General features: G+C 36.8%; 1 protein-coding gene across 1 annotated transcript in view; it reads right to left on the reverse strand.

Moving 5' to 3' along the window:
- Window positions 1-1,018: 1,018 nt before the first annotated feature.
- The window catches only part of TRAPPC11 (trafficking protein particle complex subunit 11), a 29,381-nt gene continuing 9,282 nt past the window's right edge, over window positions 1,019-21,117 (reverse strand). Inside the window, exons 7-29 of the mRNA XM_050896236.1 lie at window positions 20,273-20,369; window positions 19,311-19,444; window positions 18,819-18,966; window positions 17,861-17,954; window positions 16,418-16,497; window positions 16,249-16,327; window positions 16,099-16,153; window positions 14,500-14,645; window positions 13,312-13,373; window positions 13,078-13,210; window positions 12,318-12,448; window positions 11,659-11,814; window positions 10,943-11,130; window positions 10,119-10,267; window positions 8,453-8,574; window positions 7,666-7,785; window positions 7,257-7,322; window positions 6,999-7,155; window positions 5,824-5,932; window positions 5,018-5,109; window positions 3,982-4,115; window positions 3,429-3,596; window positions 1,019-1,990 (exon numbers count right to left, since the gene is read on the reverse strand). Coding sequence (XP_050752193.1) covers window positions 1,946-1,990; window positions 3,429-3,596; window positions 3,982-4,115; window positions 5,018-5,109; window positions 5,824-5,932; window positions 6,999-7,155; window positions 7,257-7,322; window positions 7,666-7,785; window positions 8,453-8,574; window positions 10,119-10,267; window positions 10,943-11,130; window positions 11,659-11,814; window positions 12,318-12,448; window positions 13,078-13,210; window positions 13,312-13,373; window positions 14,500-14,645; window positions 16,099-16,153; window positions 16,249-16,327; window positions 16,418-16,497; window positions 17,861-17,954; window positions 18,819-18,966; window positions 19,311-19,444; window positions 20,273-20,369 — 2,665 coding nt within the window. The 3' untranslated portion in view covers window positions 1,019-1,945. The remainder of the gene's footprint in view (window positions 1,991-3,428; window positions 3,597-3,981; window positions 4,116-5,017; window positions 5,110-5,823; window positions 5,933-6,998; window positions 7,156-7,256; window positions 7,323-7,665; window positions 7,786-8,452; window positions 8,575-10,118; window positions 10,268-10,942; window positions 11,131-11,658; window positions 11,815-12,317; window positions 12,449-13,077; window positions 13,211-13,311; window positions 13,374-14,499; window positions 14,646-16,098; window positions 16,154-16,248; window positions 16,328-16,417; window positions 16,498-17,860; window positions 17,955-18,818; window positions 18,967-19,310; window positions 19,445-20,272; window positions 20,370-21,117) is intronic.

The following is a 21,117-nucleotide window of genomic DNA, read 5'->3' on the forward strand; positions in this document are numbered from 1 at the left end:
AGATAGTCATCATTAATCACTTCTCAAGCATTTTTAACAAGGTGGTTCCTGCTTGCTGCATGTTTTCATTCACATCAGTCATTTACATAGCATAAAAGGTGTGCCTAGCACTTTACAGACAACTAAGACAAAAATCTTTGCTTTGTAGCATTTACAGCTACAGTAAGATCACACAAGAAAAGATTCTCTCTGCAAATGAAAAAAAGAATAGAAATTACAACTATGACAAAGTAGCAAGTAATTTTTTTCCCATAGCATGAGATAAGTTTGCTTTTCTGTGTTTCTGTATTATTTTTATACAGTTCCTACTTTTACTACTCATCATTTTAACTAGAAACCTATTTACACAATTCACTTAAGCCTTTAATATCATCGTAACCACAAAAGCATTTTATGCCCTCCCCTTTCTCAAAGGAATGCAAATCACTATTTTGCTGTTCGACTGTTTCGGGGCGGCGGGGGGGGGGGGGAAGCACCCCAGTTCTCCACCAAACACTTACACCACTTGCATCAACATGTCCTTTAAGAAGCAATAGCAGAGGTGCTAGGGTTGCTGTAATCCAAGTGGCTACTTAAAAGAAAAAAAAAATCTGGAAGTGAAATACGTTTTCCACTCTTAAAAAAAAAAAAAGATATAAGATACCTATTCCATGACTGCCACTTAGTTCATGATATTTAAGCAAAGAATAAGGAAAGTTTCATTTGTTCTTCCCCAGCACGGTTTGTCAGTTGTCTTCTTTTCCTCCTCTATACACTGAAAAAAACCTCACAACTACATCTGCACTCCATGGAAAAGCTATATATGCTCATGCATATTTTTTCAGGACTGCCAATTAGCCTACAGTCCTTTCACTGGTAAGGAATGTTTACATGCTTCTCTAATGCTTTTCTCCAAGTATTACAGCTGTTATTTTGGACTTCAGTGCCATAAATGAATGTATCAGCCCACAAGACAGACGAGAGTTATGAAACAACAGCTGTGAAAACAATGCAATTAAGGACACAGTTTCAGAAGTACTCTGTTACAAGCTGTTTATTAGAACTTCACTTTGACAATAAATAAGGTATTTCCCAAGCAATCAAAACGTAATTATTTAGAAAGTTACACAACTGAAGTTTTCACAATGCATTTTTTTTTATATACATGATTTACTGTATTTTAAACACCAGTTCATCCAGAGCTGTACAACAGTAGGATGTCCATTTTTTAAATTCACACAGCAGGAGACTACCAAGACATATCTTTAACCTGGAAGCTGTGTGTGTAAAAATAATCCAAAACCATATCAGCTTCAGGTTGGATAGTCCAACTGTTACGAAGGAATCTCTCTGTTCATTAGACTAGCTGCTGAATTCAAATTTGGATGTATGGCTTACCCAGGAGAGATAGTGCCTTTTAGATTGATGGTTTTAAAGAACTAGTAAGCCGCTCAATTCCAACAGTACAATGTAACCATTTGTAGTTTACTGTGCTATTGCACACCCTGTTCTGCCCTCAACACAAGTGGCACAGAACAGGCTTCTGTAAAGGATGATCATTTTCAATGTTGTAAATCTCGAATAGTAAGTACAAACTTTGCACTTCAGCTTACTGTTACTTATGAAAACATCTTTCAGTTTTGGTCAAATGAATTAGCATTTCTTCACTTAAATACTCAAGACATTTAATATGCCTTAATAATATTTTTAAGAGTTTGACATTCAAAGTTAACTTCAAAAGAATGTTCCTGTTAAATAAAGCACCAAGTTTTCCCCATATGTTTATTCCTTAAAGAAAGTCTATGAAAGACTAGGTTTTTTCTAAAACATTAGTTCTGCTATGAGTTGTAATTTAAAAATAAAATTTAATTCTTATGGTTTGATCAAAGCCATGTTTCCAAAGTGAGTTTTAGGTATTCTGTGCAACATCCCATTTTCTTTAAGTGCAGAGATACAGGTCTCAAAGTTACGCAGCTGCAATCGAGTTATCATCTGCTTGACGACCCTGAGGCTTTAAGAAAATAAAGACAGAGAATTAAAAACAAACAAACAAACAAAACCCACAAAAGACTAAGGCTGTTATGAAACTCACTTTGCAATACATTGTGTTGATCAATGTAGCTCTAGTACACACGTGTAGCATTAAGCCTAGCCTTACTTCTAATGATTTCCAATAGTAGAACAAACACAGAGGACATCCAACTGAAATTTCAGTTTGGCCTAGTGAGTACTTGGTAGAGGCCTCAGCTCCTCAGCTGCCCTGTTAAATGCCAGGAGCATCTCTATACACATTTGGACAGCTTAGCACAAGGCCTGGCTGATCAGAGTTCTGAATATATCAGCTTTTTATACTGCAGTAAATTATCAATGCATAAAACAGGAACGAGACTGACAGTTTCTGGAAGGAATTTTAAGCAGAATCACTAGAGATGGGAGAGAGCAAGGAAGAAGTTTTAAAGCAGAAAAAGCATCCTTACAATAAGGTTTTTTGAGGTCCTGACAACTCCAAAGCAAAAGCAAAGAACTCTGAAGCCTGAGAGATTCCACAGGAGCATTAAGAACACCATGCTTTTGAGGAAAAAAGCCTTTTGTACTGACTTAGAAGGACATCTTGACAGCCAATCTAGAAGAGTCACTGATTGACAGCATATGTAAAAAGTAAGTTCTGCCTATCTCTTTTGGCTAAAACAAAATTGAAAGAATGCCAGGCCTGTTTCCTGGAAACAGGATTACAGATGTCTGAACAAGTCCATCTCAAGTCATATAAACAAACTCTTCAGGCTGCTTGCTTGCTAAGAATCTGACTAAAAAGTGAATACAATATTCTGGAGACAGCAGCAGTGGAACGAGAAAGCATTGTTTTGGGCAACTGGATTTAAATGATTCTTAAAAAGTCAAAAGAAACCTGTGATCTATTTTTCATTACATGATTGAATTGTCTTCTGTTGTACCACTTGAAAAAAAATCTAGACTGAGTGATTCACTGAGAGGATCTGGTTTTAGAAGTTTTTTAGGGAGGTGTGGGATGCTACAGTGTTTCTGAACCTAGTCATATGGGCTGCTCAAGCACTTTTTTTCAGGAGTGCTACAAATTATGGTATTAAAGTATTTCATTACATTTAGCTCATTCCATTGTACTCAAAATACAGACAACTTTAAAACTCATTTTACAGAGTCAGACATGGAATAACAGGGACAGGCTAAGCACATTCAGCTAGTTCATTTAATTGTAACCAAATACCTGTTGCACTTAAACAGATTTCCTAAGGATTTTGGTTGACGACACCAATGCACAACCCAAGACTTTTCAAAGCAGGTAACTGTTACAAGCTGGCCATTTTAATCTGCTTAGAAACACTTAGCTTTGAACAGAGCTGGGGTGGTAGTCCCCAAAAACTGAGCAGCCCCACAGGGAGTCTTTAAACACAAGGCACTTCTCACAGTCTTACCTTTACAAAAATGTGTGTTGGTATGAATCGTCTGAGCAACTGATTAGTGAAGTTTGGGAATCGCAGCAAGTTAACGTGAAGAGAAGGTAACTGCTGATATCCAGCCATCAGAGGATAGAAGTTATATAACATTTCCTGCTGCGTGCCAGGAAGGATTCTTAATCGGATCTTAAAAAAAGAAAAGAAAAAAGCCACAAACATAGATAAGTTCTCTGACCAAAAGCAGTCCTCTGTTTACGTTCTATTTATACACTGTTTACTTTCTGAAGTTGGAAAGAATGCAACTACTGTCCTATTCTAGTTAAACTATTACTTCTATACTGAAACACCATGTTACCCATAAACAACATGACAAACGGCTCCTTGTCAGGCTTCTATTTAGCCCTTCTTTAAACGGAGTCTGCATCCATGCGTTCTTCCAGACAGAATTTACCATACTTTAAACGTCTAAAAAACAACAAGTGTGTCCTCTCTGCACATCAGTGTAAGTCTAATCAATGTATTCTTCACTACCAGATAAGCCAGCAGGATCAGTAGATGTGACAATTTGTACCTGTTTAAGGCCAGAGAACATGAAGGCATCACTGGGTTCCACTGACACCTCCACATCCTGGACTAAGTTGGTTTTATTTCGCAGGTGATATCTGACAGGTAGGGATTCTCGGACTCGACCAAATGATGGCAGATCTTCAGAAAGAAAGAAAGTAATCTCAAATACACAATACATTTCAAAGTTCCATACATAAAAAATACGTCTATCGCAAAGAGCAGTGAAAAGTTTGAGGGGGGGAAAAAAAAAAGACACAGTAACTAGGCATCTAAAGCATTTCTGGCAAGATTTTTCAGAAAAAAAGATTAAAGAACAGAACACAACTTCATTATAACTTTTCAATAACACTTATTCAACATCTAGTTACAAAACTCCCAACCGCTAATGCTGTCCAGGAATGCTAACTAGGAAGTCACTTTGGTAGCTGCTGGGTATCTTCAGCTTACCAAAACCTTATCAGATACTGTCAGGAAGCTCCTTCAAAATATAACAGGAAAGGATGGCGGAAGAATCTCAGTACAAATGAAACTGAACTGAGCAAAACATAGGAATTCTGTGTGTTCAGTGAGCTCTCCACTCCCCCTCTGCTCTTGTGCAGGTGAAGTGCTAGAAGAGAAACAGTTCACCTGCCCACAAGCAGCTCCAGTTCTCCAGGCTGTTTCTTTCCTGGGATGCAGCCAGGGCGTGGGTGGATGGAACAATGCTTGCCATAGGCGTCTAGAGAAACCTACTGGGAAGGCAGCATCAGCAGAGGTAACTCTGGCCTCTGTGCTGCCACGAAACACAGGTCAATCCACCGACAGCTTTTAAGAGAATGCATTTGTGTAACTACCTTCCAGCTCTTCCCTTGAGCTGAAGGGGGGAGAGGGGCAAGGCTTGAGGCAGTCTAAGCCATGATACAGTTTCTTTAACTAGCTCCATAATATCCAGCATCAGTTTTCTGTCTTTTGCTACAGTAAATGCAAGCTCTGGATGCTGTAAAGCTTTGGTAGTCCTAAAAATTCCAATTGGGACATACATATTGCCAAATTAGTATTACCTGCATTAACATGGAGGGGAATGCTCTCTACAATCACATGCGGTAGAGTGATGACTGTACTAACAACAGGTACACTTTCCACAGGTGAACTTCTGCAGGGAAGTCAAACATAGACCATGTTGAAAGTTATACAACATAAAGTATCAAGTGAGTACACCAAAAGAACATCACTTATATGTGACTAAACTAAAATTAGTATAATTTCAGTGGTGGAAAGAAAAAAATCCAAATCCTTACATTGGATTGTTTGAAGCGAGCAAAAAAAGTGCCATAGCATGGAGATAAAATAGCAAGTAAGAACACTAAACAGCTCTAAAACTAAATAAAAGCAAACTAGAGGATAGAGATACCTCAACATTTGTCTTTGAAAACTCAGTGAATACATAAACTCACAATCCAGTGTGGGAAAAGTTTTCCCATTAAAAAAGTTTGTTTGTTTCTACTATCGCAAAACTATTCCTTTGACTTGGCTTCTCAAGCGAAGTATTTCATGACTGGAGAAAACAGGGATTGGAAGGTGACAAAACAGCTGTGTAATTGACCTAAGATCTTACAAAGATAGATAGATTCATGGAATGTTAAAACCATAACCACATAGTATTTATCTCTTAAGTGAAATATGTATTTATTCAAAGTCTAACAAGCTAAGCAGTAATCAGCAAGGTCCAAAGTCTAGACAGTGCTTGCTACAGGAAGATCCAAAACCAAAAAAGCCAAAAAACCCACCCCAAAAAACCCAGCTCACCATCATCCCTAAAAATAAGCCAACTTATTTCCTCTCCCCATCCAGGCCAAGAGATACTTACCTCTTCCAGGAAATGATATAACATCCAGTTGCCACTCCACTAGCATTAGAAACTGGAGGACATCGAAGGCAAAAGCACTCACTGGCACTCTCACCTGTCTGTAAAACAACTATCAGCAAGATTTTGTTTAAAATCAAAGTGTGATCATTACTGCAGAAGCCACCAAGTCTAAAAATTCAATATGACACAAACACAAGTGTTCAGCCAGACAGGCCTTTGAATTGCTTTGCAAACTATACCTACATAATATATAAATTCAATAAAGATTGTGAAGTATCCCAATATATAAAAGTGACATATACAAATATATGACAGTTTACTTTCTGAACAGCATTATGAGATCTTTCATGCACACACAGAACAAGTCATTGCAAATTTATTCATGCACAAAAAAAGGCAAAATAATGCCAATTCAAATTCTATACTTCTCCCACAGCAAATTCCAAGACATCAGCTTAAGATGTCTCTCATGTTGTAAAATGAAAATGAACACAGACATTTTCTCCTCTCCCATCTGAATGGACGAGAGGTGGGAAAGGGAAGGGCAGGAACACAAGAAAAATCTACTGGCTTTGAGTTTTCACTTTTTTTATTTGACTTTAAAGCTAACATACTGAACTCTTAAAGGTTGAGATGTGTAAGATAATTTTTTTTACATTTAAGTAATAAGTTACTAAATTGTGTTAGTATTAAAAAAGATGCTTACTTCTAATTGTTCTAGCCTACCCTGTCTAGCTTCACATTTTTCAGTTTCATGACTGCAATCATGGCCATGGATCACTTTAGCCTTTGGATGCTGCCTCTATCATATGGTAAAGTGTTTGCATTCCAGAAAGTATACGTAGTCCATAAACACTGGAAATACAGTATCTTTTCGTATGGATTATCTAAGAAGTTGCATATCAGAAGTACTTTCAGGTACTTTCCCTTATGTCTGTTATATTTAGAATTTTGGTTACTAGCTACCATTCAAGTCTATTTACTTGATCCAGTGAAGCAGAACTACATTTTGAAGCATACTGCTGTATGTGTTCTGGCAAGCAACTAGAGTATTAAGCAGCCTTCTTCTATTTAGAGTTTGATAAGCAGATGCTGCTTAGAATGTCCCCCTTTCTTACTCCCAACTTATGTAAAAAGTATCCTCCTGACAGAGAGCATAATCTAAGAAAACTTACCATTCTCCACATAAGATTCCAGTTGATCTACTGGGGTCATGGAGGCTGACAGCTGTAGCTGGCTGGTTACAATAGTGAGAGGCCAAGGAGAGGCACTCAGGATGTCCGTCATCAGTAAAAATGGTATATCTGCAAATACTCTGTCCAAGTGCTCCAACTGTCAAGACAGACACAAGCTCTGGCTATTTCTAATTAAACAGGGTGCGACTACTGAAAGTAGTGTGATTCCAAAATATCAACAACTTTTCAAACACGTACCTTTGTGGAGACAAATTTGACAGCAACATCAAAAGGAAATACTGTTTCTATGGTTACCGTTTCATCCTGATGAAAGGGGTGGGAAGAAGAGGGGAAAAAAAGGTATATTCAGTTTCAGACCTGGCTATTGATGTCAAAGGTTACTAATGTAAAGTTACTTTTAATCATCATTTTAACCAAGTCCTCCCCAGAGCAGAATGTATCTTCAAGAATAAATATAGAAAACTTTTCTTCTGATTATACTTATGAAACTGCTCACCCTAAATTGGGCTACCATACTGCTGATTTAGCATTTTTTCTATCTACTAGAAAGGCTTCTAAGAGACTTGCAATTACAGCCCTTAGAATGAGACTATTTCTTGCATTTCATGAATGTATTTCCAGCAATTGCTGCATCTTTACATCCTACCCGGTGACACTTGCAGAGGATTTCTTTCCCCTCAACGATAGTGTTGACTAAGTAAGAAACGTAAACCAGAAACATTCTTGCACCAACTGTTCCACAACGAATGTATATTGGTTTTTCCAGCTGCAAAATAAAGGAGAAAGTATGAGCCAAGCTTTACCTAAATTACATTAATTAGGCCTAGAGCTGTCCAAAACTTGTTAATCATCTTATTTGGTCCGAGAGGGCAATAGTAGAATGGGTATTATTTTGACCATAAAAAATCTCCTACAATACATGATCTTAATCATGCAGTGATTTTAATCAGAGTAGCACAGCTCCAGTTGCTTCGCTACTGATGCTCATCTGTTACTTAACAGTACGAGAAAAGAACCATTACTGTGTAATATATGATATACCCAACTTCTAATTTACTAGTCACAATTTCAATTTGGTGCCACATCTGTATATTTGATCCTCTACCGTGCTGAATCACACTTGCTGACTATTATTATCTACTGTCCATTAGGCAGTGCATTTAATTAACAGCTGAGATTAGTCTCCTTATTTTATTTATCTCCCAGCTGTATCATCAATCTCAGAATACACCTTATTCCCAAATGTAGTCCAAAAGGGGATCTAGCTAAAGAAATACTAAACTACAAGTAAATGACAGGTAAAATATGCCATAAGTATTTCATTTACCAGTTCAGATATCTAAAAGTAAACACAAGTCCTTCTATGAGAGTCTTTTATTAGTTGATCCCCATTTTCTTAAGTGTGATATAAAAAGAAGGTTTTAAGCCTTCACCTTTTCCCCTGGTTGCAAGTCTCCTATGGGGATATCAGGAAGCAGTGCAGGAAAGGAGTCATCACATGCATCTGTTCCATGAAGAGTCACCTGAGTTTTCTGAGTCAGGTTGGCATCTTGCCCTAGGATTAAAAACAGTCTTCATATCCACACAGGCTTACATCACTGAAGCATGAAAGCAATAACTAAAAATAATAAGATATTCATTTCAAAAAGCAATGCATGAGGAATTAACATTGTTCATTTGGTTGAGGGAATCTTCCAAAGTACCAGCAGAGGGTAGATTTGACAACGCTAAGTTTTCTAAGTTGGAGGGTTCACATCCTGCAAGGTTTGTTTCATCTATTTAGGCCAGAAAAAAATTTTTTAAAAAAATCTCAAAATCAGAAATCATATCTAGATGTTCTCCACCATATACAAAACACAACATGATTATGTGATCCAATTTTTTCTTGGTACTGTATAAGAAGTCAAAAGGAAGTTTCACTGTTCTGTGATTATTCTGTTTTCAAGAGCATGGCTTAATGGTTTTACACCTTTTTAAAATTCTTCTTCCAAATCTGTGTTGAAAATACGTAAAACCAAATGCATAGATGTTAAATGACACCATTCTTCAGTTGGAGGTTGACTAGAATAATGGCATTACTGCAATCACGTAGAATAATTTTTAAAGCAAAACAAGCCACATCTTGCCAAAGAGTTGCAACTGTGGAAAAATATATCACCTTCCCTATAAATGAAGTGTCAAGTTTCAATTGTTCTTTTAACGTAATCAGCAAGCCCACACTGACCTCGCATATCACATGTTAAGAGTCAAGATCAAGGGGGGGGCACGGATCAAGACCAACTATTAAACACTGCTTTAGGAGCCAAGCCCAAACATCCAATTAAATAAGTTTAAAGAACACTCCACTGACTTTAATGAACCATACAACTGTATAGGGAATGTGGTTCTATTTCAGAGTACACAGCACATATTGCATCCTATGTGCTAGTGGCTTAAAAATATTTTTGCCTTTTAGGATAATTGCTACAAATAGGCATACTGAGTATAACATTTGGACTTCACATATTGAAAACTGTCAGCAATAACTACATACAGCTAACTAGGACTTAGACCTACAATATTTGCATTTTTTCCTTTTCATTTGAAGGAATACTGTCTCATTTCTCCACTGCTCCCCAAGTTTCAAGTGGTTTAAAAACTAGACCACATTGTCCAGGGTGGGGAAAAAAAGCAAGGGTGGGTGTGGGAGAAAACCCACAAAGACTACAGTTAGAAAACATTTATCTAGCACTATCTAATGCTTTCATCTCAGCAAGAAAAAGATCTATCTCTTGGGAAAAAAAAATTTAGTTATGAGCAAATTAAATAAAACACTAGGAAGGAATACAAAAGCTTCCATGTTTTCTTTCAAACTTATAAAGACTTATTGTTTGAAAATACCGACGTAAACACCACTGACAAGCAGTGGTTGAGATAACCATAACTGAATGAGTCTGCTAGCTCTTGTTCTTACCACTAGTATCTCATCATTCCCAACCTTCACTTTGGTTTGGCTCTTAATTACTGCAGGATAGCCATTTACTGTATTTCTCTGCATTGCATCAAGAACAAGGAGTCAATTAGGAGACTGCTGGATTAAAAGAAAATAACCCCAAATACCTGGCTTTAAACCTGCTGTAAGCTTAACATCTTTGGCCACTGTCTCCTCATGTGACTGGACTGTCACAATCAAACAATACATTTCATTAGTCAGGGCAGGAGGTTCATGACGGAGCTGAACAGAAATGTTTGGCACTCTAGAAATAATCCTTTAAGAGAAAAGACTCGGTTATTGTATGTTTCTTAAATAACAACTTTTTAAGCCTAGTTTAAAGGAGATTAAAGCAGCCTATTGTTTAAGAGAGTTCTGACAACTGGTGGCCTATTCAACTAGGAGATGCGAGATTCCCGAAAAGCAACACAATGGGAACAACTCTATAAAAAGTTTGGAAACTCAGTAACAAGAATTAATGGTTCAGATGTTCTGCCAGGAAAGAAAAAAGCACCCCCACCAACAGCATTTAATTCTTTCGAATACATCTAAATTAGTGTTAGACTATTTATTAATAATTATTTTCCAATACAGTTTTTTAGGGATTCTTTCTTTGTGTGATGGCTTTTGTAACAGAACAATAACACCTCCTAGTTTGCAGAAAAAGTCTGGGAAATGTCTCCCTAGCAAAGTTAGGTGAAGGGGAGAACTTGCATACTTGGTATGCTCAGAGATCAATGCAAGCTTTTTCTGTACTTCTAGCTATGTGGAGCCACAAAAGTCCTAAAGAATTAAGATAGGTACTATCTTATCCCCAGTTATGTAGAGACATACTAAAAAGCTCATATTAAAGAATTGCCAAGAGTCTTTCTTCTTCTTTTAGGAAGAGTGATCAGGACTTCGCAGGAGACTCACAATGATACGTTATATATATCTTCAAGTTTTTACTCACATAGTGCTTGCCTGAATAGTCAAACTGTCCCAGTGCACTTCATTATCTGGAAGCTTAGGTCTTCGCCTGAAGGAACGTGCTGCCTGCAATGCTTCTTGAGATGAAGCGGCATCTCCACCTCCTCCACGCCAGTTCAGAATCACACATCGGCCAGATTCACTTCCCAGGATCAAATCCACAGAGGTGATCTGACAGACACAAATTTAAACACGTACTGATAACTTTGTCTTCAGATCACCTACTGTAAGAATATAGTTTTCCAACATATACAGAAACAATAAAGATGTGTATCACCAAAAAGCTTCTGGCAACTTTGCAGACTGAAGACACATCACCACTCCAGGATTTCATTTAGTGAAACAGTGGTGGGAAAAGTATCCGTGCTCACGTGTGTGCAGTGTAGTATTTTGTAGTTTCCTACCCTCCCATAGTGCTGTACCACCCCTCCCCCCTTTTTTAATGTATTGTACATATTAAAAAAAACCAAAAACAACCAAAAACCAAACTTGAAGCAATAGTTAAGTTTTTGGGATTTTTTTTTTGTTTGTTTTGGCATTGTCAATAAAATTTTACTCTCATTTTTGGTACTTAGTTTCAAGAATTCAAACATTTGGAACTGCAGTGACATTAGTAACTGGTGCCAGATTAGAGGCAGCTTTGTAGTTTTGAGTTCTTTGTAAGCATCAGTAAGAAAGGTGTAAAACAAATTGACAAACCTCAATCTTCTTTCCTACATCCTCAGTTTTTGCAACAAATTTGAAAGTGAACTTTCTTGTTTTGCCAGGAACTAAGCACATTGTTCCCTGCGACGACTGTTCTAGAATATCACTTTTTTGATAGGCTTCTTCTACCACACAGTATTGGTTATAATCCTACAATGGAGGAGTGGGGAAAAATGTTGATAAATCCAGACTTAAGCCATCTTTAGAGAGTAACAGTAGCATGGTAAATATTAAAGCTCTGTGTTACTGGATCAAACCATATGGGTTCTTGCTACTTTTCACACTACTGAAGTTCGACTTAGCAAGTAATTACAATGCAATTCTTTGACACAAGATACCCATTATATTAATGTAACTTCATGGAAGAACACGAAGAGAAATAAGACATTAAAATGATCCTTCTGCGACTTTAGAGAGCTTCATAGAAAAACAAAGTAATCAAATTGCATTTGGGAGTTTTATCACAGTATCAATATACTTGTCAAAAGTCATAGGTAATGCAAAAAGAAAAAACACCTTTCCAACTTAAGTATTAAAATAATTTTTGGAGAAGAACTTTTGAATTTTTTTATGCTTAAAAACACTAATAGATATTATTCCATTCTTATGATAAGTTTCTATCACTCGGTCAGAGATAGATAGAACATAGTTACCTGATTATTGAAACTGATGCAGAGCTTAGAAAACCTGATAGGATGAGGACAATCAGCTCTCAAGTATACATCAAACTGCACAGGAACATCAACATGAAAACTAGGAGCAAGAAATTTTGCTTTGCACTGCACTGGAATTAAAAAAAAAAAAAAAGGAAAAAAGGAAAAAAAGAAACAAGAAGTAGATGTTAAACACAAACTACAACATTAAATTCCCGAAGCACACTCTTGAAATCATTGTGGTAAGGATCGTTCTGTATATACTCTTAAAACTTTGGTTTGTATGTAAGTGGGGCAAATTTGGCTACTAACACTGTCACAGAAAGCCACTTTCCAGCACTTGGCCAAAACCTTTGCAGAGGAGAGGCAGACGTCCAGCAGGGAAAAAAATCAATCCTGTACACTTAGAGACACTTCTTTTGTAGTTAACACTCACTCATGCCCCCTTTATACAAGGAGTATTACTTTGCACACATTCTGCCCTCTTTCTTCAGAATTCTACTTCAAAGCACACCATAGTGGCAGAAGTCTTTCAAAAAGCAAGGGATTCTTCTTTAATAATCCATATCAGAGATAAAAGATCACTGGCTTCTCTCATGATTTATCTTACTGATTTAGATGAAGAACAGAGCAGTGCTGAAACAAGAGTTTCAATGCTGCTGGCTTTAATACACACTTTATATTTTTTCCTAATTAGTTATTTTCAAGATATAACTACATTGAAATTTATAATCTGGTGTAAATTTGCTTTCTTACTTACCAAATGGTATAAAATCTTGGACTTCTATTGTAAAAACATTACTGCCTGACAAGGAAACACGGTCAGCCCACAATTTTTGTGATGCTTTCACAGCAGCAGCGTCACAATCAGGTTCAGGATCAGGGCTTTCATTCTGTATCCAGATAGAAGATTACAAATAACAATACAAGAAGGTTACCAAACACTGACCACTCTTAAGATTATTTAAAAGGGTAATAGAGTTTTGCCACCTACCATTAGAACTTTTATCAGATTTTTTTCTATTCGAGATTTCTGATCTTCTTTAAGAGTAGATGCTAGCAAACACAACAAAATCAAAGATTACAAGACAGAAGCAACTCCTCTTACTTTTTTTTTTTTAAAAACCTAAAAATAAATCTTTTCTTTAGATTGCATCTTTCACCAAACACATTCTGGGGGGAAAAAATTCTAACACCCATCTACCAGTAACGAAGGATTCATTCAGTTTTCAGAACTGCCCCTATTCTATGTGTTTCCTCTTACTTCCACTGGAACCAAGTAAAGTATTTTTTAGTTAGACAAGCATTTCATAATTTATTGGAGGAAAACCCCAAGAGAATAATGCCTATACCTTCTTGATATTTATGTTTAAAAATGGAAGAAACGGTAGAAAAGTCTGGAACATGCAAAGAGGCAAGCTCAGATAATATTAGAAACAACAACTAGAGAAGGTGACAGGAAGAAAAAAGGACAGATTAAAATAAGCACTCTTCTCTTGAAGATGAAGAAAGGTGAGTTTGTCTCATTGGCTACTCTTCAATACAAAGCAGACTAGCCTGGCTACCTAACAGAAGACGCAAACCCATTTTTACCACACCTACCCTAATAGTAGTATTAGTTAGCAATTTAGGCCACAAAAGGATTATTTCTGCAATGTCAAGTAACAGACATACGAAGCAGAGTGCTTGCATTATTACTGTGCAGCCACCCTATGTCACATTTTTTCCCTAAAGCATACCACATGCATATTTCATCAGCAGAGTTCTAGTAAAAAGTCTGAGAGAAGCACATTTGGGATTTTAAAGTCCAGAAAAATGGTGCCAGCTTTGTTACTTACTAGGAAAAATGTTTTTCCCCTTTAGCTATATTACAGTTCTTCCCCCATCCCAAAGCTCAGGAAGTTTCTGTTACATTATTTGAACAGTCTCAAACGAAGCTCTGTGCCTCAGATATCCTGATACAGTCTACTTGAATGCAATGAATTTTATAATAGAAGCACAAGAAAATTCAACTTCCAGCATACAAGAGAAGGTAGTAAAAATTCAGCACAGGTATACGGTTATTTTGTAGTCAAATCATTTGAAGTACTGTAAGCACTGTGTGATAATGATTTGTCAGACTTTCAAATACATGTACTTTAATTTTTTCTGTATAGGCTGAGTATATTTCTTAAAAGAATACCTCTACCCAGTAGCTCTAAAGAGTACATTATATAATCTTTTAGCTGGGCCATCAGATATGAACATTTGAGAGCTGTCGTCAATATGGAAGTGAGAAGAGTACACCATCCTTCACTGCGATATTCACACATAACATAATCCAAGAGCCTGCAACACAGTAAAATTGAGAGAAAAGACAAGTTATACACACCAATATTTTTTGGAAGCTCGCATTTATTTGGTATCATTAATACAAAATTCATCTTCACTAATACAAATGCTAGATTAAAGTTAAGTCTAGTGTTTACACTTGGCAATGATTTATTGAAAACAGCATGAAATTATTGTAAAGAAACACATTTATTCCATGAATTCTATTTCAGGCTAGAACAATTTTCACAAGAGAACAACAGGAAAACTCACCTGTCTTCACATAAAGAACTAGCAAAACAGCAACTGGACAGAAGAGTCTTAGTCCAGCATTGCATTAAAAATATGCTTTACTATTGAGTATGCACTAAGTTTTAAGAAAAACAAACCAAAACCCCACAATAAAGTCCCCTTCCAAACTGAAGAATTTTAATGTTCCTTAAGCTGAGATGTTTCTTCTCCCTCCTACCTCCTGTCCCCTGCTCCTTTCAAGGGTTTCAAAGATCTACAAACAACTCATGCATCAATCTTTATCAGACAAAACTGCACACCTTAATATGGTTTTAATACTAAGCAATGTCTGCTATTACTAGGAAAGCAGAGAAGTGAATTTTTTTTAAACTCTGTTCAACTGTTCAAGACGAGTTTCTGCCTACTTCAGAAAAATCTACCTAAACATAAATAAGAAATGCTTGTTTGTATAAAAATTAGGCTTGATACAAATTGATCTGCTTATCCTAGCCTATCTTCTCCTCCATGTAGCTTCCAGTCAGCTAGTAACAACAGTAAACACATCTCTCCTACCTCAAACATACTCCCTTTACAACATGTGATCTTTGAAACCTAATTAATGAAAACATTGTGGGACTCCTACTTAACATGACCTTGACACTGTTCCCCTTAAAAATACAAAGTTAAGAAACTAAGCATAAGACATCCTTCAGAAAAAATGATAGCTGTACCTCAGCCCTAAGCTTTCCTAGCTCTGTAGTCATTAATAGCAGAAAGCTACACCAATAAAAATAATTCCTTTTGCTAATCCTCTGGTATATAAACAAAAATTAAATTCAGCTACATTTCCTTTTTTTTAAATTTTGTAACAATGAAGTCTGTAATTAAATGTAACTACATTCTCATTGCAGTAGCAGGCAAGTTTCAGAAATCACTTCTGGGGGAGAGAGAGACACAGCATTCAATCAGTGAGCTAGAAATAAATAATATTTGCCGAATAAGGCAAATCCCCACAACAGTTTACAGCAGGAAGTTCTTCTACTCTAATAACTGACTCATCATATCTGTTTTGCTTTCTTTAATATAAGTGGAGTTCGTAGACTCCAAAGCTTGTGCTTCAATCAAATCCAGGTACAACGAGCATCTTAGATGAGCTTCCAGCATTATTCCATATTAATAAGACATGGGGTCTTAGTGAGAAGACTATCATGTGAAAGAAGCAATCATGGATGGTACTCACTTCAAAGCTTTGGCATAATCTTTAGCGTAGTAGTATTCTTCTCCCATCTGAACCACTGATTTAAAAAAAAAAAAAAAAAATGTTCCAGACCAATACCGAAAGTCTTTGCAAAATTAATTTAAAAAAATGCATCTGATTATCTATACTCACTCAAATGGCTTTTCATTCTTGGACATTTGTATTTCTTGAACTGCGCGACAGCATTACTCAACAAAGTGATTATTAGCTCCTAACAGATAAAACCATTACTGATATCATTATATATGCAAACATTATCCTAATGTTAGAAAACAGACTTTTTTTGTAGAATAAAACTTACTGAGTGAAGGACATTTTTCTCTTTCAACTGTAGGGATAAAATCCCCATCTTCTCCTTTTCAGGATCAGAAAGATCAAAGCCTGCATAAGACAATGAAAAATCCATGAAATTGGAATTTTGTCCAGACCCAAAGGGAACTATTTACGTGGTGAGCTATATGCAATGCAAGCTCCAACTCAGGCACACTCAAACTGTTAAACATTCTTTTGCCTAGGAGACAGATACATCGCCTTAAGAACTCATCCATCCTCCGTGTTCTAGAAGGGAAGTTCTGAAACAAACATCTTGCCCTTTCTTTAAAAGAAGTTATCTGAAGCTACCCAAAAATAGCAAACCACAGTAAGACGACCTAGTCTTTAGACTGCATCTATTAACATTTAAAGCATGTATGTTAAGACAAATTTGTAGCCCTTTTCCCATCTGATCTCAAGTAAGGATTCAAGCTTATGTTTCTCTAGCAGTAGAGAAAGCCAACATACAAAAAACTGTATAGGGCTTTAAAAGACTATAAACTCTTGCTGGAACCAAAAAACCTGAATATATTAACACGTAAAGTTTCTCTTCATCTTAAACTGTTTAACCTTGGCAGTAGATTCTAACTAATTTTAAAACAGTAACACTTAAAGATAAAAGAGGTTAGACAGCACTGTATTTACAGTAAATGAAATAAAGTCTTTAAAAGAGGGTAGTGATAAAGTGGCAAAGCCCAAAGAATATGCAGAGAATAAAGAACAGGAGACCAAAAGGAGAGGGAGAAAGGGAAGTAACCACAGTCAACAATGAAGATCTCTGAACTGCATGTGTATTCATACATAGCTCAAAGCTGTACGTTCAAAGTCTGAATTTCTGGGAAAACATCCTCCTTAATAGGAAAACCACAAATTCCTTTCTTAGATTAAAATCTAGTCATTGTATCCTCTCAATCCATTCTGAAATCCAGAAAGCTTTTTCAGAAAAAAAAGTCATGAGCTCCTGTCTACAGTTGACAAGATACAGTACGGATGGCAGGATGAATTTATAACAATCGCATTCAGGGACATCGTTACTTTGCTGTATCCAGTTCTTCAACTTGTCTTCCCAAGAGTGCATTTCACTGCAGTCAAGCATTCTGCAGCACACTGATTACAAGTAGCTTAGGCAGCAATAGAAACAAAGCAGCAGCAGCAGAGCTTCAGTATGGCCTATGCAACTTTGCTGAAGACCTGATCCTGCATAAGCCTGAGGTTCCTTTTTCTATTTGTTATAGAGATCAAACACACTTCCTGTGCTTCCAGCTGACACCTGTTCAAGTCATACTATCAACTAACAAGAGAGTGAAGTCCCAGCCCTGCATCTGTCTCAGTGGAAAAGGGATTACGTGCTGATGCCCACTAAGTCAGCTGGCAGGATCAGCAGCTAAAGAAGTCTGTCTGAACTCCACAGATACAAGACACAGAAACGTACTTAATATTCCCTGCCGCCATGGTCTTTGCCCATAGAAGTCAAGCACTCCAGTTTGCGTTTCCAGGGGATCCGGATTGGGATATATCACAGAGGACTGTAAATTCAGCAAATATAGTCATAAAAAAGGGTTCATGTTTCATTTTAAAGCATTCAAAGTGATTTGATGCTCCAATACACACACACATACAAGAAGAAATTTGCTTTAAAACATATAACCGTTTCAGCCACCTGTATAAAAATAGTACTTCAGGAAACCCAAACATTTAAATACTTCTCATTCAGTCTGACATCCTACTTCATTCACCTTCATTTGTCTGAAATACTGTTAAATAATAACTGGGTAATCCTTTTTAAAACTAGTTCCTAACAAGATAATCCGAGAACAACAAATAAATATCACCAATAGGAACGAAGACATTTTTAAATAATCGGGACATGTCAGCTGGAAAGTAGCTACATATAACTAGCATGTATGTTTAATTGACTGCAGAGATCGATTTTCCATGCAACACTTTCTGCCAGGCAAGTGCCAAAAAACCCCAAAACAACAACAATCACCCCCACCACCCCACCCCCCACACTCTAATACTAATGCTCTTGTTTCTCTGCTTCCTGTAATTCACCAGATACAGCGCATGTATAGAGAAATATACTGGAAAAACAAAACAGTAAGTTTTCAAGTATCCAGAGATGTAGAAAGTACACTATTTTTTATAAGTATTTTAAAAACATGTCAGAATTATTTGTAATAAAATAAACACTAACACATTTGTTCTGGAGTAACTTTTCCAACACGTAACAAATACTTGTAATGTTAGTAAGCATCAGAAAAACACATATTCTTTCCTTGAATTTCATTTGCACATATTACAGATTATTCTACTACCATTTGAGACTAAAACATTAGCTAATTTACTATCCGGTTACTTGCAAATCACTTTTTCCCCTCCCAACTTACATCATGGTTACAAAGCATACTTGCTAGTTGTTTCCGTTCCTGTGCATAGTAGGCTGCCTGCTGGTAATAGAAACCTGGATTCTGAGTTTGAATTGCTGTCAATCCCAGCTTAATTGCTTCATCAAACAAGTCACCAAAAGCCTGAAACCTATTAAAAAAAGTTAATAACCAAGATTATGTACAGAACAGCAATTTGAACTGAAAGGTACACTTCAATTCAAAGTTCTGGTTAGTCTTAAGACACATGATACTTCTCTGAACTTTTGTATCTAAGTTCTATGGCTGCATTTGTGTCATACCCTGTTCATTCCCAGAGAAAACTGGTCAATAATCAATGCAAAACAGAATACCAGCATACAGTTTTTACGATCTAGTGTATCTCTTCCTTAGATAAAGAGCTCAGAATTTGTATCTTGCCTAGACAAGTAAAACAGTGAACTTCACAAGGTTACATAAGAACTAAAACAGAAACATTACTAAGCAAAAACATACTGTTTAGACATCCAGGCAGCATGCTCAAAAGCCAGTTCTGCACTTCCTATTTTTTTCTTGCACAAGTCAATATGTTTCCTGAACTGAGCAATTGCATCCAGTGGAGTATTATGCTGAAAACAGAGGCGACAGATCTAGAAGAAATCAAAATAAGAGGAAAAATAACTGTGTTAGGCTGCTAAGGATTAGCTTTAAAAAACCCAAAAAACACCACTCACAAAAACACCCCAAATTTTACACATTTCCGAAGAGCTCAAATAGCATAGAAAACAGAGGGAGAAAGACAGATGTAAACCATAATGTACTACACACCTGAAACCACGCAGTCCTCTATTTCATCTAATGTTATTTTTCTTCCCCTTCTCCCTCAAGTCATGGAAGAGTGCATAACTCACAGCCAAATTCAAGATGGAACTGCAGAGCCACTAGGAATATCATTATCTTTGAAGCCTACAGTCTGCAAACGGAATTTCATGGAGTCCAACTCCAGGATTGTTGTAAATGGTGGGATAGTTTTCTTTTACCTAAAAGCCCTCAAAATACCACAAAAGTATGGTCTGAATCTTAAAGAGTTACTTTCCTCCTCTTAACAAGCAGTAACTGAACTATACTGGATTAAGCTTTGCAAGACGACAAAAATATTCCAGGAACAAGCAACCCTTGTTTTCACTCCCCCTGCACAGTGAGAGTTAAAGAGTCTAGTCTTTCAGATGACTGCATCTCAAATGAACTCCAATCCTTCAAGATACTCCCAAACTTCAGCTAAGGATCTTTCTTTTGTGTGGAATTCAGAAGTCTTTGCAAGTCTGACTGTAACTGGTATTCCACTGATAGCTGTTTCTAATCCATCTCCATAAAAGCAATATAAAATGGAACTTTTAAACTTTTACACATTAAAGATGCATTGACTTTTTTTTTTTTTTTAAGTAAAGGTTGTCAAAGGTTAGAAGTACACTTGTTACCTTGTAGTTTATAAATCCTGCCATGGTCTTGATTTCCAGCATGTTTGTTTCATGAGCCCTCAATTCATGCACAAGATTATAGGCAGTTCTGTAATTTCTAAGCAGGAATACTTAAATTAGAGCTAAATCATACAAGATAATAAAATTTAAGAACAGGATTGTTGACAGAGAAAACAGTCTTCCAATCAGAGTGTTCTTCCCAGTGAAAAACTCACCCCTTACATACATGTGTCCTGGTTTCAGCTGGGATACAGTTAATTTTCTTCCTAGCAGCTGGTATAACGTTGTGCTTAGTATGAGAATAATGTTGATAACACACTGATGTTTTCAGTTGTTGCTAAGTAGTGTTTATACTAAGTCAAGGATTTTTCAGCTTCTCATGCCCAGCCAGCAAGAAGGCTGGAGGGGCACAAGAAGCTGGGAGGGGATACAGCCAGAACAGCTGACCCAAACTGGCCAAAGGAATATTCCATACCATATGACATCATGTCCAGTACATAAAGTGGGGAGAGTTGGCCGGGAGGGGCGGATCGCTGCTCAGGGACTGGCTGAGCAGTCAGCCAGCAGGTGGTGAGCAATTGCATTGTGCATCACTTGTCTTTCTTGGGTTGTATTTCACTCTCTTTTTGTTATCTTCCTTTTCATTACATTTATTATTATTGTTACATTTTATTGTTTATTTCTATTATTAAACTGTTCTTATCTCAACCCACGTGTTTTACTTGTTTTCAATTCTTCTCCCCATCCCACCAGGGTGGAGGGGAGGAGTGAGTGAGTGGCTGCATGGTGCTCAGTTGCTAGCTGGGGTTAAACCACAACAACATGTTTAAATAATTTTGCATTCA

Source organism: Gymnogyps californianus, chromosome 4 (genome assembly GCF_018139145.2).
Source record: "Gymnogyps californianus isolate 813 chromosome 4, ASM1813914v2, whole genome shotgun sequence".
NCBI lineage: Eukaryota > Metazoa > Chordata > Aves > Accipitriformes > Cathartidae > Gymnogyps > Gymnogyps californianus.